General features: G+C 57.3%; 2 protein-coding genes across 4 annotated transcripts; one reads left to right on the top strand and one right to left on the bottom strand.

The window, feature by feature from the left end:
• Window positions 1-6,099: 6,099 nt before the first annotated feature.
• Window positions 6,100-8,342, bottom strand: C14H11orf68 (chromosome 14 C11orf68 homolog). Of its 2 annotated transcripts, none has more exons than XM_005577211.4 (2): window positions 8,199-8,342; window positions 6,100-7,508 (listed from the first exon to the last, which is right to left on the bottom strand). In XM_005577211.4, the coding sequence occupies exons 1-2, from the start codon at window positions 8,315-8,317 to the stop codon at window positions 6,749-6,751; spliced, it is 879 nt and encodes a 292-aa protein (XP_005577268.1). In that variant the 5' UTR covers window positions 8,318-8,342; the 3' UTR covers window positions 6,100-6,748. The 2 variants fall into 2 exon arrangements, with proteins under 2 accessions (XP_005577268.1, XP_005577269.1); XM_005577212.3 differs by having other exon boundaries at window positions 6,100-7,505.
• A 361-nt stretch (window positions 8,343-8,703) lies between these two features.
• DRAP1 (DR1 associated protein 1) lies at window positions 8,704-10,837 on the top strand. Of its 2 annotated transcripts, XM_005577210.4 has the most exons (7): window positions 8,704-8,830; window positions 9,068-9,140; window positions 9,236-9,329; window positions 9,626-9,745; window positions 9,852-9,945; window positions 10,166-10,254; window positions 10,621-10,837. In XM_005577210.4, exons 1-7 carry the CDS (start codon window positions 8,789-8,791, stop codon window positions 10,724-10,726), a joined length of 618 nt encoding a protein of 205 aa, XP_005577267.1. In that variant the 5' UTR covers window positions 8,704-8,788; the 3' UTR covers window positions 10,727-10,837. The 2 variants fall into 2 exon arrangements, with proteins under 2 accessions (XP_005577267.1, XP_045228085.1); XM_045372150.2 differs by lacking the exon at window positions 9,626-9,745.
• The last annotated feature ends 5,868 nt before the right edge of the window (window positions 10,838-16,705 follow it).

The following is a 16,705-nucleotide window of genomic DNA, read 5'->3' as shown; positions in this document are numbered from 1 at the left end:
GAAGCTGGGAAATTCCCTAACTTCTCAATGCCTCAGTTTCCTCCCTTGTAAAGAGGATGCTGGCCGGGTGCAGTGGCTCTCGCCTATAATCCCAGCACTTTGGGAGGCTGAGGCGGGCGGGTCACCTGAGATAGCGAGTTTGAGACCAGCCTGACTAACATGGAGAAACCCTGTGTCTACTAAAAATACAAAATTAGCCAGGCGTGGTGACGCATACCTGTAATCCCAGCTACTCAAGAGACTGAGGCAGGAGAATTGTTTGAACCCGGGAGGCAGAGGTTGCAGTGAGCCAAGATCACGCCATTGCACTCCAGCCTGGGTGACAAGAGCGAAACTCTGTCTCAAAAAAAGAAAAAAAAAAAAAAAAGAGGATGTTAATAATCTTACCCGCTTTTCACGGTTGTAGGGGAGTGACAGCCATGGCATGGACAGTGCTGAGCATGGCACCTGTACAGTAAGGGATGGATAAATGTTAGTGAGAATTTTCTTGCTGTTTTATTTTGTGCTTTATGGGCAATTTCCTCTGAAGGGTGATGTCAGGGGCGCTGCTGTCAGTGCCCAGGATGGATCTGCCCACTCCGCCTGGCCCCTTAAGTTTCTTGGAGTGGCTCCTGCTTCCTGCCGACCCAGGCTCAGACAGTTGGAGCCTGTCACCCAGTTCTCAGGTTCCCCCTAACTCCTCAGACCTGGGCCATACCCCAAGCCCAGTACCCCATGGGTGCCAGCTCCTGCTCTGGGCCAGGAGTGGTATGAAACACCCGTCCTGGATGAAAGGCTGGCAGGCCTGGGCTGGGCCAATAAACCACCCCACCCATCCTGGGAGGACTTCTGGGCACCGGTGTAAACTGAGTCATGGGGGGTGAGGGGGTGAGTCACACAGCCTGGATGTGGGAGCCAAATGGGACAGAGCTCGCCTGTGTGGGGTCCCTGGCCCCGTCTCAAACAGCCACAACTCTCAGCCCACCTCCGACACCCATCAGGCCCCTGGCCCACCGCAGAGGTGAGCGGGGCCAGACCAGGTTCCCAGAGGACAGGAGCCTGGAGGCTGGACTCCCAGTATGCACGCATGTCTGTGTGTGAGTTTGTGTCATGTGTTGTGAGGGGCGGGTGGCAGACCGGAAAGGGAGGCTCTGACTCGGGAGGGAAGGATGGATTGGGGTTTGGAAAAGAGTCAAAGCCCTGGAGAGATTTTGGCGGGAATGCTTCGCTGCCCTCTCCTGGCCTCTGAGGGTTGGGCTGATTTTCCTGCCTGAACCAGCTTTCTCCCTTTAGGGGAGGGAGGAAGAAGAGCTGGGGCCTGGTGGGTGACCTCCGTGTCCTCTAGGGTATACAGAGGGCAGAGTCGGTCGGAGGAGGGAAGATCCCCAGAAGCCAATTTAGACTTCATCCCAGAAAGGTCTTTCCCCTCGGGGCCAGAGCTGCTCAGGGACCAGGGACAGAGCTCCCTGCGACGCGGGTGTACAAGGACTCCCGGGAGTTGTGCAGGCCCCAGAGCAGTTCTAGCCTTGACCTTGGCCAAGTTGCCAAGTTACTTAACCTCTTTCTGCCTCAGTTTCCTCATCAGTAAAAGGAGGAGGTCTGTGAGGACCATAATGAGTTAATGCATCTGAACTGCTTAGGGTGTGCCTAGCACAGAGTAGGTCTATATACAGGTTTGATTTTTTTTCTTTTTCCAGACAGGTTTGCCAGGCTGGAGTGCAGTTGCTGGATCGTGGCTCGCCAAAGCCTTGCCCTCCCAGGCTCAACCGACCTTCCTCCCTTAGCCTCCTGAGTGCTGGGAGTGTAGGAATGTGCCACCATGCCTGGCTTTGTTTTGTTTTGTTTTGTTTTTGGTAGAGATGGGGGTCTCACTGTGTTGCCCAGGCTGGTCTTGAACTCCTGGGCTCAAGCAATCCTTTTGCCTCGGCCTCCCAGACTGCTGTTATTATAAACATGAGCCACCACACCTAGCCCATGTTTACTTTTACTATTTGAGCCTATTTTCTCATCTATAAAATGGGTGAGAAAGGACCCCTGAGGTGGCCCTTGTCCAGCTTTCTCTCTGGTCCCAGTCTCTGGTTTTATTCCCTGGGAAGGTGCCCCCTAAGCCCTGTCACCCTGCCTGACTCTATCTCCCTGGCATTTTCCAAGTAAGCAAAGGAGGATGGGGTTGGTGGGCTTCTCAGCTGGGTGTCCTCAGGTTTACCCCTGGGTGCCTGGGGGATGTATGGCAGAGGAGCAGGGAGTTTCCCTCCTCAGATGAATCAGCTGTGTGACCCGATCCTCATCCCTGCCAGAGCCCCTCCCAGCCGGCAAGAGTGGGGCGCAGCTGCCCCACTGGGAAAATCCCCCAAATCCTGCCAAAGCTCCTGCTGAAGCGTTCTCCCGACTCAGCTGATTCAGTCCTCTTTGAGTCTGCATGAGTTCCAACAGAAGTACAAGTCGGGCAGATTCTCTCCTTCCCTGGACAGACCCTCTGGAGCCTCCTCCCTGGGATCTGGGGTTTGCAGTATGTGAGAGTGGGAGGAAAAGGAGTTGGGGCGGGGGTTCTTTACCTGGCCTCAGTCACCCTTCCCCTGGGTTTTCTTTTTTTTTTTTTAGACGGAGTCTGGCTCTGTTGCCCAGGCTGGAGTGCACTGGCACGATCTCGGCTTACTCTAAGCTCCGCCTCCCAGGTTCATGCCATTCTCCTGCCTCAGCCTCCCGAGTAGCTGGGACTACAGGCGCCCGCCACCATGCCCGGCTAATTTTTTGTATTTTTAGTAGAGATGGTGTTTCACCGTGTTAGCCAGGATGGTCTCGATCTCCTGACCTCGTGATCCACCAGCCATGGCCTCCCAAAGTGCTGGGATTACAGGCGTGAGCCACCGCACCCGGCCCCCCTGGTTTTATAAAAGGAGCGGAGCACAGGACTTGTCCAAGTTTTCCCAGCACCCTCTGAGCTGAAGGCACGTCCCTGCTCCAAGGTAGGAAGGGGCCAAATAGGGCAGAACCCACTGCCAGCCTGAGGGGGTGGGTTTTGGAGGGCCATTGACCTAGCAGGGGACCAGTTCCCACTGTAGACCTGGAGACCCTTCTTGCCCAGTAGGTTTGGTCATTGCACTGTCTAGGCCTCAGTTTCTTCATCGGTAAAAAAGGGACTTTCTGCTGGGCATGGTGGCTCATGCCTCTAATCCCAGCACTTTGGGAGGCCAAGGTGGGTGGATCACCTGAGGTCAGGCGTTCAAGACCAGCATGGCCAACATGGCAACCCAGGAGGAGGAGGTTGTAGTGAACCAAGATCATGCCACTGTACTCCAGCCTGGGTGACAAGAGTGAAACTCTGTTTAAAAAAAAAAAAGAGAGACTCTCAGTTTCGGCCCAGCTTCTCTCCCAGGTGGTTCTGAAGACCCAACCTCCTGTGTGCTTTAGAAACGAGATCCTGAGTCCTTGCTGGGTCTCATCTGTCTTTGCAGTCCCCACCCCAACAGCACTTTGATAAAGTGGGGGTTCAACAGTGCATAAGATGCCCTGGAGTTGGATGAACTGGGTTTGAATCTTGGCTCTGCCACTTACTTGCTCCATGACTTGAGCCAATTATTGAACTTGTCTGGGTCTCAGTTTCCTCTTCTGCAAAATGGCAATAATAATAGAGCCAGGTGAAACTTAGATGAAATCATGTAGGTAAATGCTTCGCACTGTGCCTGGCTCTTGTTATGAACAGAATGAGGAAACTGAGACCCAGAGAGGGAGAGTGGCTTTCATTCACTCACTCATTTATTCAAGAATGTTTGGCTGAGTGCAGGGGCTCATATTTGTAATTCCTTTGGGATTACTTTGGGAGGATGAGGTGGTAGGATTGCTTGAGCCCAGGAGTTCAAAGCTGCAGTGAGCCATGATCATGCCACTGCACTCCAGCCTGGGCAGCAGAGCAAGACCCTATCTCAAAAAAGAAAGTTAATTTGGCATCTGCACTAGGCTGGGCCCTATGCCGGATGCTGGAGGATAAAGCATTGCCACTGTTCTGAAGGGATCTTACACACAGATGAGAGCAGCAGGCAGGCGGGAGCTGTGGGAGCCTAGGGGACATGCCTGCAACAGTTGGGGTGAGGAAGGATGCGGAAGGATCCTGAAGAATTACACCTGAGCCAGTAGGTCTGGAACATGGCGCCAGCCAGGGAAGTGGGCGAGGGTAAGCCAAGCAGAGGCTACAGCACCAGCAAAGGCATGAAAGTGAGAAAGGCCACCATGTGTGCAAGAAAAGTCGCACGCAGCTCAACGTTCTTGGACAAGGAGTGCGAAGCAGGGAGTGGAGACGGGATGAGGCGGACGGGTCCAGCAGGGGCTGGAGTCGCCAATTACCTCATTCATTCATATAATAACTTATGGAGTCATTGTTCTGGCCTAGCACTGTGGTAGGCTCTGGGGACAGGGCTGAGATCTAGCCACTGTTCCTGCCTTCACAGAGCACAGTATGGGCATGGGGCTTAGGGGCCAGCAGGAGACGGACATCCATCAAGCCATTACACAAGTCACCACACACTCCGGCCATCAGGGCTGCAAGGCAGGTGCTCAAGCAGAAGGAACAGCCCGAGGCCCAGGGTTGTGCGACAGTGGGTGAAGGAAGTAACAGACGGCTCCAGCAGAGTGAGCATGGGCAGAAAGGGGTGCCCCAGGGAAGCGGGGACAGTCGATGGGCACCAGGTCACGGCCAGTGCAGGAGAGCGGACTCTATCCTGCAGACTGTGGGGAGCCATGGAAGGGCTTTTGGCAGAAGGATATGGCCACTCTGCGGGAGGGATCTGTTGACCTGGCTGTGGAGAATGGAGGAGGGACAAGAGGACAGTGGAAGTGGCTTGGGAGACAGTGGGTTGTGGGGTGGGGCAGGGCACAGCGATGGAGAGGGGCTGTGTGTGTGACACACTCAGCTATGAAAGAAGCCAGTGCCATTGACCCCACCTGGGCATCTCTGCGGGACCCATGAGGTGCCTTGGCCCACTTTGGTGGAGTGCAAAGCCCTGGCAGCCCAAGGGAGGCAGAGCACCAGGCTCCAACTTGGAGACCACCCAGCTCTGGGGACTTCCCAAGGCTGGGCAGAGGGGGACTCAGCCCTGGGGAAGCTCAGGGTGGGGAGGAAGCTGGAGAGAGGACTGAGCCAGCATCTCATGACTCAGCCACTTCCACCCAGTCAGCCTGGTGGCATCTCCGCTCCCCTGCTCTAAATTCCGATTTGGTGAGACTGCTCGGGGCTGAGTCAGTCTCGGCACGGCACGAGAGCTGTGTCCCAAGGGGCTCCCTGCCAGACACCCTGGCCTCCAATCCAGGCCAGGGCCAGGCACTGGGCTGGAGAGATGGAGGCGTGCGGGAGCCAGGCTCCGAGGCTACAGCAAGTCCCAGCAGAGCAGGGCGGCCTAGTGAGATCACATAAGTGAACATGCTTCGTGAGTTATGAAAAGCTGTTTTCCTCGGTGGGCTCAGGGACCTCATTGCCTGAGGAAGGGACTGGGATGCAAGTCCTAGCTCTGCCCACCTCATCGCATGACACTGAGAAAACTCCTTTCCCTTCTTGGCTTCAATTACCTTGACCGCAGAATGGGGCCAACATCTCCTAAAGAGGTTGTGAGATTTAAATTTAATACATATGAAAGCGCTTTGCAAACTGTCCAGTGGGCCCTATGAAGGTCAGGATGGTAGAAGAGGACAGTATGAATGGCGGGGCTTCCAGAGAGACTACCTAGGGTTGCGCAGGTTGTTCACTGCACAAGGATGTCCAGCCTAGGGTGCCGAAATCCAGCCCATCCCATCCTCTGCTCCCCAAACCACGTACCCTGGCCTAGGACTGCCTGGGCTTGGTACCTTCCTCTAATATGCACAAATGTACCTTGAGGGCTAGCAGTGGCCCCTTAGACGTTCCTGGAGGGATCAACCCCTGGAATTATGGGAAATCTCTGAGAAACTGATTTGGGATGGAGGGGAAGTGGGGCTGGTTTTGCAGAGGTTCTTAGAGACAGGGCCTAGCCTCAGCAGTGAGGCACAACTTATTGCTAGGGGCAGCTACGGGGGCCTGGCCGGGTCAACGGGGTAGTCTCTCCTGGCCCTGCCTCTCCCTAGCAACCAAAGCAGGTAACCACCAAGACAGTATTTAAACCACTCAAGACACAGACCCAAGCCGGGTTTTATTGAAATGCCAGGAGCAGGCACATGTCAAAGTAGCCAAGGAAGGGGGGATGGTGGGACAGGCTGTGTGAGCTGGCAGGGATGCGCAGGCCTCATGTCCATGGTCCTGGCATCCCCTCTGCCAAAGGACAAGTAGGCACAACCACCCTCCCCCCAAAATGGCATGCTCAGGCCAGTGGGGCCCCTACCCCTAGACCATGAAGACTCCAAGGAGAGGGGCTGGAAGTACTAAGTTTTCTCCCTTGTGAGGGGGAAGGAAAGAAGGGGAGATGCAGGAGGAAGGGGAGGTATAGCAGGGGATGAGCGTCCCAAGGAAGTCTCTCCTCTTAGGTGTCTGCACCCAACCCACGGTCCTGGGCAGTGGAGAGGAGCAGCATTACAAAGGGAGGCTGAAGGCTCATCCCTCAGACAACCGGATTCCCCCAGCCTGTGGGGCTTGCATCAGCCCTGAACAGAGGGCAGAAGTTCAAGGGGACTGAAGATGCAGGTAGTTCCCAAGTGACCTAGTAGTCCCCAGAGTTGGGGGGCTTGTCCTTCATGGGACAAGGAGGAAGACAGAAAATCCATCCCCAGCATGGAGTGGGGAGAGGGCAGTCTCCCCAGTTTGGCCCCTCTAGGTCAGTTCCACGTTGTTGGCACGGTCAAGCACTCGGGAGCCACGGGCACTGCCCCCAAGCTGGAAACGACTCTCATAGAGAGTGGGGCAGAGGTGCCAGCGGTTGGCCCGGTAGATGCCCAGGTAGGTGTAGACATCAGGCTTGTAGGTGAGCAGGCACTTAATACCTGCTGCACGGATGGCTGAATCCGCCTCCAGTACACCCAAGCGGTCCGTGAAGTCGTCCGTGTAAACACAGATGACCTGGCGCCCACCCTCCTTGGCCCGTGGGCTCACCTTGGCCACCTGAAGCCGGCCTTCAACCACGGCCCGGGCAATGCCAGCCCAGGCATGGTCCAGCTTAAAGCCTGGTGCCAGATGCATAAGCCACTTGCCTGAGAGCACGTGGTGGGTGATGGCGAGCTGGCGCAGGGTGCCCGGTGTGATGGGCCGCCCACTGGTCTGCAGAGCTTCCCAGGCTGCCTGCAGGCCCTGCACATCCCCGGAGTTGGGGCTGTAGCCCTGCCCATACACTGCAATCCAGCCCACAGGCTCTGAGTTGGGTGAACCGGGGTCCCCATAGCGGGTAACTTGGGATGGTGGGTACTTGGCCAGCCAGGCATCCAGCTCAGTGGCAGGTGTCGTGTGGGCATCAAACACTAGCCAGGGGTCCATGTCAGCTGCCATAGCCTCTGCAGCCAGGTGCTCAGCAGTGAAGCCATCCTCACGGCCACCTGGAGAGTCCTCCTCTTCCAGCTCCTCACCTGGTTCCATCCTGCTGTGAGGGAACCGAGTCAGGGCAGGGTCTGAGACAATAACTACAGGTGCCAGGCACTGGATTAAACTGTGGCCTTGGGTAAGAGTTATTGTCGATGCGCCTCAGTTGCCTCATCTTTACAATGGGATAACAACTGTTCCTGTCCTGTAGATCCGCTGTGAAAATTAGATGCCTGAGGAGTGAGCGCTCCAGAAGGGTTGCTGCAGTTATTACTATTCTCCTTGACTTACAGACAAGGAAACTGAGGCTGAGAGAGAAAGGACTTGCCCAAGGTCACCTGTAGTGCGTGGCAGGGCCAAAGGGTGAATCCAGGCGTGGGAGCAACCGGCCCCAGCTACACCTCCCGGCCCCGACAAGGCCCCCTTTTCCTGGCAGGTATCCGGAGCGCTGGCATTTAATAGAGGAAGGCAAAGAAGCGCACGTTCGCGCAGCTCCCAAGGCCGGCTCTGTAGGGCCAGGCCTCCCGAGAAGGCGTTAACGGGCCCACTTAAAGACGAGGACACTGAGGTCCAGAGAGGGCACAGGCCTTTCCGAAGCCAATGGGGCGGTGCCCGGAGTCGAACCTGGGCTTGCTAGAGCCTGCAGGAGCGCCAGGCTCCGGCCGTGCCGCGCCCGCCGCCATTAACGCCCACGGCCCGAGCGGTGCTCCCGCCCCGGCCCTGCCCTGCCCCTCCCGCCGCCCGCAGTCACCTCCGGCCTTCGCTGCGTTCGACGCCGGCCCAGCCCCGGGCCCGGTTCCGCTCCTGCCGGGGCTCCGTGCCACCGCCGCCGCGCCCCACCCCCGCCACGGCCGCCGCCGCCGCCGCCATCTTAGCGCCGTGCCACCTCAACAACAACTTTATAGACAAGCGCAGCCACGGGGCGGAGCCGCCAGCCTCAGCGGCCGCAGCGGCCGCGCTGTGGGGCGGGGCCGGCAGGGGAAGGGGCGGGGCCGACGGGGAGGTGCTGACTCGGGGGGCGGGGCCATCGCGGGAACCCCGGGAGGGGCGGGCCGTGGGGGGCGGGGCCAACGTTCGCTCTTCTGGTCTTGGGGGCGGGCGGGAGCAGCGGTACAGACCGGGGAGGGATGCGCACGGCCCGGGAGGCTCCAAGTGGAGGGCACTAGGGCCCCGTGAGTGGCGTCTTAACCGGCGGCGCTAGGACTCCACGGGAAGCGGCGGGGGCGGAGCGGGCGGCACCAGGACCCGGGGGAACCGAGGCGGGCGGGCAGCGAGCAGGCCCGGGAGCCGGGAGGCTGCGGGCGGCGGTGCTGGACCCGACGCGGCGAGCGAGGCCCCGAGATGCCGAGCAAGAAGAAGAAGTACAACGCGCGGTTCCCGCCGGTGAGCACATGGCAGAGCCCGGCAGGGAGTGGGCCCGGCTCCCGGGAGGCTTGGGCCCAGTTCCCTCTGGAAAGGCAGGCGCGCCGCGGTGTTCGGGGGCCTGGACGCCCCGCCTCCTCCGTGCCCTCCCCGCGTCCGCGTCCTCCGCCCCCTTTCTCCGGGGATGCCCCTTCCTCCCCCGGCACCCCTTTAGGGGACGGAGGCGACGGGGTCTGAACTCTGCTCCCCCACCCGAAGGCGCGGATCAAGAAGATCATGCAGACGGACGAAGAGATTGGGAAGGTGGCGGCGGCGGTGCCTGTCATCATCTGTATCCTGCCGGGGGCGGGCCGGGTCGAGGGGCGTCGGGGAGGGAGGCAGCGGGTCGCCCTCCCCCGCCCTGGCGTTCTCCTTGACGCCCCTCAGCCCGGGCGCTTGAGCTCTTCCTAGAGTCGCTGTTGAAGAAGGCCTGCCAGGTGACCCAGTCCCGGAACGCCAAGACCATGACCACATCCCACCTGTGAGCGGCGAGGAGCAGGGAGGGGCCGGCGGGGCTGGCGCGGGGAGTTCACACACTGAGGGAGGCAGAGCTTGGATGGCGAGGGAGGTGGGCGGCGGCCGGGACACCAGCAAGGCCACAGACTGGCAGAGGAGGGGCTGGGCGTCCAGGCAGAGGGAGCCACTTAAGTAAAGGAGTGCAGGCCCGGGGGCGGAGATCAGCCCGAGCTCCAGTCTGACATCCGGAGCCCCTTGCTGCCACCCACTGAGGGTTTGGGTGGCCCGTCTTGAGTGCCAGCCCCTCCTCACCTCTTCCAGGAAGCAGTGCATCGAGCTGGAGCAGCAGTTTGACTTCTTGAAGGACTTGGTGGCATCTGTTCCCGACATGCAGGGGGACGGGGAGGACAACCACATGGATGGGGACAAGGGCGCCCGCAGGTGGGGCCAGGGCCTGGCATACAGTGGGGAAGGCCAAGGCCACAGGGCTTGGGGGTGGCCAAGGAGTAGGGAGACCTCTGGGCAGATGGACTGTACCTTCCCAAAGGGGCCGGAAACCAGGCAGCGGCGGCCGGAAGAACGGTGGAATGGGAACGAAAAGCAAGGACAAGAAGCTGTCCGGGACAGACTCGGAGCAGGAGGTGAGTGAGGCCCCAGCTCTTCGCCCTGCCCTTGATGATGGGACAGACAGCCTCGCCCCAAGCTGAACTGGCAGGAGGCCAGCGCTCATCCTTTTCTGCGACCTCTTTGCACCCAGTTTATTTGTAAACTGGGGCTGTGAGGGTCTACTGCTGTCCCTGCCACTCCCAGTGATGGGCTCGTGTCTTTTCTTGTCAACTCTGACCTCTGTGGTGCTCACAGGATGAATCTGAGGACACAGATACTGATGGGGAAGAGGAGACATCACAACCCCCACCCCAGGCCAGCCACCCCCCTGCCCACTTTCAGAGGTGAGCAGCCCAGGGGCATGGAAGGGTGCTGGCAGACTCCCTAGAGCCAGTTTACCCTTCCTGGTCTCCCTGGCCCCTTGGTCTTGTTGATTGTGGCATATTTGGGGGGTGGGAGGAGAATAACTGAGGAGACTGAGGAGGGCTCGAAGGCAGGAGACTGTTCTCCTGAAAGATCCTGCTCCACCCTGCCAGGGCCCGTGGGTGGGCCCTGGGCCTGCCCTGCGTGAGCTGCCCTGGGCCTTGGCCCCATGGATCTGGAGGGTGGTGGTGGGAGGGTCAGGTGAGGGAGGGAGGGGCTTGGCAGCTGCCCCCGTGGAGGGCATGGTGGGGCTTAGGCCTGACTCCCCCCTGCCTTCTGCTCTGCAGCCCCCCGACGCCCTTCCTGCCCTTCGCCTCTACTCTGCCTTTGCCCCCAGCGCCCCCGGGCCCCTCAGCACCTGATGAAGAGGACGAAGAGGATTATGACTCCTAGCGCCTTCTGCCCCCCAGGCCATAGCCCCTTTTAGTTGGTTTTAGTTGCTCTGGGGGGAAGATAGAAGGTAGAGCTGTTCTTAAATTTATTAAAAAAAATAATAAAAGGGAATCTCAGTGTCTGTTCCAGGTTCTGTGCAGGACATCATGGTTGCCATCCCATCCACCCACCTGCCTTCCCCACATGAAACTGGGAGCTGGGGCCGGGCGTGGTGGCTCACTCCTGTAATGCCAACACTTTGGGAGGCTGAGGTGGGCGTATCCCCTGAGGTCAAGAGTTCAAGACCAGCTTGGCCAACATGGTGAAACCCCGTCTCTACAAAAAATAGAAAAATTAGCTGGGCGTGGTGGTGTGCACCTGTAATCCCAGCTGCTAGGGAGGCTGAGGCAGAAGAGTCGCTTGAACCTGGGAGGTGGAGGTTGCAGTGAGCTGAGATCACACCACCGCACTCCAACCTGGGTGATGGAGTGAGACTCCATCTCAAAAAAAAACTGGGAGCTGGGGCCGTGTCAATGGCAGGTGAGGTGCAGTGAGGGGAGAGAGGGATCATCTGGGGAGGCTGGAGGCCCTGGCTCTGCTGAGCACGCCAGGGCTGCCTACAGAAGGGAGGTGGGAGAGCTCGCAAGTGCTGGGCACGTGGGGGACACCTGCCCCGTGGTGCTGCTGACCCCTCGCGGGCTGCTGCCCTGCTCTCAGCAGCCTCTTGTCTCTCTGATGGAGACTCTTCTGCCCCCTGTGGGCTGCTGTGAAGGGATAAGTGGGACAGGGAGCAGGAACAGGTCTTGGAAACTGTAGAGTCCTGTGCCCAGTGTAGTGAAGGGCATGTGGAAAGGAGCAGACATAGCAAGATTGTGAAGGGCCTTGAAGGTGGTTTTTGAGCAGAGCGGTGACACAGTATGTTCATCCAGATAACCTTTCAGAGCAGACCCAGGAGCTGTGTTGCGTGTAAAGCAGAGGCGCTCAGTGAGGTTGGGGAAGGCGCAGGTAGCCCACGTGGGGCCTCCTGGGGCCCGCAAGGCATTCAGTTTTAAAGGTCTAAATGGTGGCGTATGCCTGTGGTCCCAGCTGCTTAGGAGGCTGGGACAGGAGTTCGAGGCAGCAGTGAGCCATGATTGCACCACTGCACTCCAGCCTGGGCAACAGAGCAAGACCCCGACTCAAAAAAAAAAAAAATGTCAAAAAGAAAACGTATACATATAGTCTGTTTCTTTTTTTTTTTTTTTTTTTTTTGAGACGGAGTCTCGCTCTGCCGCCCAGGCTGGAGTGCAGTGGCCAGATCTCAGCTCACTGCAGGCTCCGCCTCCCGGGTTCACGCAATTCTCCTGCCTCAGCCTCCCGAGTAGCTGGGACTACAGGCGCCCGCCACCTCGCCCGGCTAGTTTTTTGTATTTTTTAGTAGAGACGGGGTTTCACCGTGTCAGCCAGGATGGTCTCGATCTCCTGACCTCGTGATCCGCCCGTCTCGGCCTCCCAAAGTGCTGGGATTACAGGCTTGAGCCACCGCGCCCGGCCACATATAGTCTGTTTCTTAACAAGCTCAGTGGCTTTCTCGTGGGCACTGGTGGCAGCAGGGAACTGACTCGGAAGTCTGGGTGAGGTGATGGCAGCTGGAGCAGGACGAGGTAGGGGCACAGTGAGCGGTGGGCAGACTTGGGTCTGTGCTGGCCTCAGCCTTCAGCATGGAGATGGCCAACTGCACATGGAGGCTGAGGGGATTGTTAAGGGCGACCCCCAGGTTTCTTTCTGCAGCAGCTTTGGTGGTCAGGGGCTCCTTCCCTGCTGGGGGACACAGGAAGAACAGGTTCAGCCTGAAGGTCACAATGTGGCTGTGATGAATTGGGGGTGCCTGTGAGGCTGCTGAGGGAAGGTGCTGAGTGGATGTGTGAATGTAGGGGAACAAAGACACGTGTGAGCCTCAAAAGCAGGTGACCTCGCTGAGCATGGGGTGCTGGGGCAGACCACCAAAGGAGATGAGAGAGCCCAGAACCCGTGCCACCCAGGATCCACGGTGGTGCCCATACAGGTACATCTGGAAGCAGGGAGAGGTCAAGGGTCAGACACCGTGGACAGGAGGTGGCGCCTGCAAGGCGACCCTCAGCTTTCCCGGCGACTCCACCAGTGCTGCTTGGGCCTTGGTGGTGGTTGTAGGGGGTGAGTGGGCTGGAGGTGAGAGACCCTGAGGCGTGTGGAAGCAGCACTTAGGAATGCCAACCAGAGACCACTCAGAGTGAGGGGCATAGGAGTGGGCAGTGGTTTGTTTATTTACATACATATTTACATTATATATTGTATATATATAAATTTTTCACACCATATGGATGCATAGGGGTGGTTTTTAGATGGTGAGAATTTTAGACACGATCTGCAGGGATAGGATGGGAGAGAATTGATGGGGTGAGGTGGGGGAACCTCAGGCCAACCTCAACCTGCCAAGGGACAGGGCAGTGAGTGGGTTTTGCGGGGAGGATTGAGGTAACTGTTTTTGTTTGTTTGTTTGTTTGTTTGTTTTTTGAGACGGAGTTACTTTTTCACCCAGGCTAGAGTGCAGTGGCGTGATCTCAGCTCACTGCAACCTCCACCTCCCAGGTTCAAGCAATTCTCCTGCCTCAGCCTCCTGAGTAGCTGGGATTACGGGTGCCCGCCACCATGCCCAGCTAAGTTTTGTATTTTTAGTAGAGACATGGTTTCACCACGTTGGCCAGGCTGGTCTCAAACTCCTGACCTCAAGTGATCTGCCTGACCTGGCCTCCCAAAGCGCTGGGATTACAGGCATGAGCCACTGCGTCCAACCAGAGGTAACAATTTTTTTTTTAATTTTAACTTTTTTGTTTTGTTTTGTTTTGGAGCCAGGGCCTCTCTTTGTTGCCTGGCCTGGAGAGCAGTGGCACGATCACGGCTCACTGCAGCCTTCTGGGCTCAAGGGATCCTCCCGCCTCGTCCTCTGGAGTAGTTGGGACTATAGGCGTATAGTGTGTGTGTGTTGTGTGTGTGTGTGTGTGTGTGTGTGTAGAGATGAGGTCTCACTATGTTGTTCTGGCTGGACTCGAACTCCTGGGCTCAAGTGATCCTCCCACCTTGGCCTCCCAATGTGCTGGGCTTTCAGACGTGAGCCGCCACACCTGGCTGGTCTTCACAGCTTTTATCTGATGGTGTCTGACTTCTCTGTGAAGCAGGGGGTGGGTCTCCTTCCCTGAGTGAGAGACCCAAAGAAGGAGAAGGTGGGTTAAAACACCCAAGGCTGGGCTGGGCGCGGTGGCTCAAGCCTGTAATCCCAGCACTTTGGGAGGCCGAGACGGACGGATCACAAGGTCAGGAGATCAAGACCATCCTGGCTAACACGGTGAAACCCCGTCTCTACTAAAAAATACAAAAAAAATTAGCCAGGCGAGGTGGCGGGCACCTGTAGTCCCAGCTACTCGGGAGGCTGAGGCAAGAGAATGGCATAAACCCGGGAGGCGGAGCTTGCAGTGAGCCGAGATCTGACCACTGCACTCCAGCCTGAGTGACAGAGTGAGACTCCGTCTCAAAACAAAACAAAACAAAACAAAAAAACCACCCAAGGCTGGTGGGAGGGTCAACGATTTGAGACATGGAGAGGGGACAGCCCTGGGGAGCTGGAAACGGGCGTCTGCAGGCCCTGCCTGCCTCTAGGTGCCCTGCTTTGGTAGCAGTGCCTTTTTTGGTTTCCTTTCAGGAACCATCTCTCCTCTGCTGGGACCTGTGCTTTGTGCAGTTGAGCGCCCTCCCTGGGGCTGAGGGGTGGGAATGGCACGCCAGGCTAGCCCATCACAGAGCCACCCACACTCCACCACTGATTGGTGCAGGGGTGGGGTCCTGAGCCCTGGGACTTCAAGTGGGACCATCAGGAAAGGGTTTTGACAGGATCGCTGGCAAGAAGACAGCGACCACATTGGGGCAGCAGAGCTGGCGGAATGAGTGTGGGCTGCCAGGAGCTGTTGGAAGCAACTTATTACCCTGAGGGAACCATCCTGCCTGAGAACAAAACCAGCACAGAGAGCAGAGCCAAGAGGTCCAGAGACAAGAGCTTCCTGATGCCATCTGGGCACCTGGGGCTGAGCTGGCTCGAGGCCTGTGGACCTTGGACTTCTTAAGTCACATGAGCCAATAAACATTTCCCTCCTCTAAGCCAGTTGGGTTTCTGTCACTTGTCATTGAAAGAGCTCTGGTTGACATAGGGCCTGTGGACAGGAGGTAGATCCCACTGGCCCAGAGGCAGCTTTCTCTCAAAACAGATTGGGGGTGGACCCAGGGAAGGTAGACACTTGGGGTCACCAGAGCAGAGGTTGTGCCAAGTGCGTGTGAGGAGTGGGAGAGGGAAAAACCCCTGAAGCCTATTGGCTGGGTCCATCCAAGAGGTGAGGGTCAGAATGGGGAGGGTTCAGGGTGACGCCTGGGAAGGCGAGGAGGCAGGGGTGCAGGGTGCGACCCTCACTGCATCCAGGCAAAAGGCCTGAGGAGGCCTAGGTGGGCAGGAGGAGCTGCCTGGAGCAGCTGGCCTGCACCTCTGTATTCTTGGCCTGCTGGTTCAGCCTTGAGGTGGAGCACTTAAGACTGGAACCTCTGGAGCCAGGCCCAGGGTTCAAATCCTGACTCCTCCACTTACTAACCTCAGACAAATTCTCCACCTTCTCTATGCATCAGTTTTCTCATCTGTAAAATCAGGCTAGTTGTTACCTATGTTAATTATATGTACTATGTGTTTTCTTTTTTAAAACATATGTACTATATATTTCATAGTCACTCCTCAGTATCTGGGGGATTGGTTCCAGGACCCCTATGGATACCAAAATCCATGGATGCCCAAGTCCCGAAGTTGGCTCTGCAGAACCTGCCAATAGGAAAAGCCAGCCTTTCATATCCACGGGTTTCACATCCTGTGAATATTGTATTTTTGATCTGTAGTTGGTTGAATGCACAGACGTAGGACCCGCGGGTGTGGAGGGCCAACTGTACTGTATATACCTGTATGAGGGCAAAGCTTGCTGATATCACAAAGCCCAAACATACAGGTTCAAATGCAATGGAAGTTTGTATCTTGCTTACCTAAGATTCATAATGGGATTTATCTGATCAGTGGGCAGTACTTCTCTAAGAGGGACTTCAGGGCCTTGGCTCTTGTGGTGCCATCTTAGCCTATGATTTCCAAAGTCACTGTGGAAGGGGGAAGCTCAGAGCCCATGGAGGTTTTTATGGGCTAGGATGGGAAGTAGCCCAGTGCCTCTGCCCACCTCCCACTGGCTGGTAATTTCTGCTGACCTCACAGGCCATGCCCAGCCTTTGCCAAGTGTTAGGATGCAGCCTCCTGAGACAGAGGGCAGGGGCCCAGGGGAGATGGTGTTCCTGCCTGGGTCACGTGGCCTCTGGGTGCCTCCTAGGAGTGGTGAAAGATGGCCTCTGCCCAATGGGTGCCACTGGACACCGGGAAGGGGCAGCCTATCAGTGTCCTGTCTGCAGAGCTCTGCTGGGGAACCAATGATTTTCTCTTTTTTCTAGCCATGGGACACCTTTAGCCTAGTCCGTCTGAATGTCTTGCTCTGATCTCAGCTGCGCCCAGGGTGCAGGTGTGACCAGTATGTGGAATGGAGAGCAGCTTCTGAGGCCAGCATGGCAGCCAACAGTGACACTCCCTGCCAGTTGAAGAGCCACTCTCTATAGCCCACCACAGGGTTCAATCAGCAGATGTTTCCTGAGCACCCAACATCATTACTCAGCAGGGAAATGAGATAACAGTCACCCACCCATTAAGAGTCTGACATCCCTGGCCAGGCGCGGTGGCTCATGCCTATAATCCTAGCAGTTTGGGAGGCCGAGGCGGGCAGATCACCTGAGGCCAGGAGTTGGAGACTAGTCTGGCAAACATAATGAAACCCCATCTTTACTAAAAATACAAAAAATTAGCTGGGTGTGGTGGTGGGTGCCTGTAATCCCAGCTACGAGGGAGGCTGAGGCAGGAGAATC

Source organism: Macaca fascicularis, chromosome 14, assembly GCF_037993035.2.
Source record: "Macaca fascicularis isolate 582-1 chromosome 14, T2T-MFA8v1.1".
Taxonomy (NCBI): domain Eukaryota; kingdom Metazoa; phylum Chordata; class Mammalia; order Primates; family Cercopithecidae; genus Macaca; species Macaca fascicularis.
The sequence above is the reverse complement of the archived record's forward strand: the minus strand, read 5'-3'. Positions and strand labels throughout refer to the sequence as shown.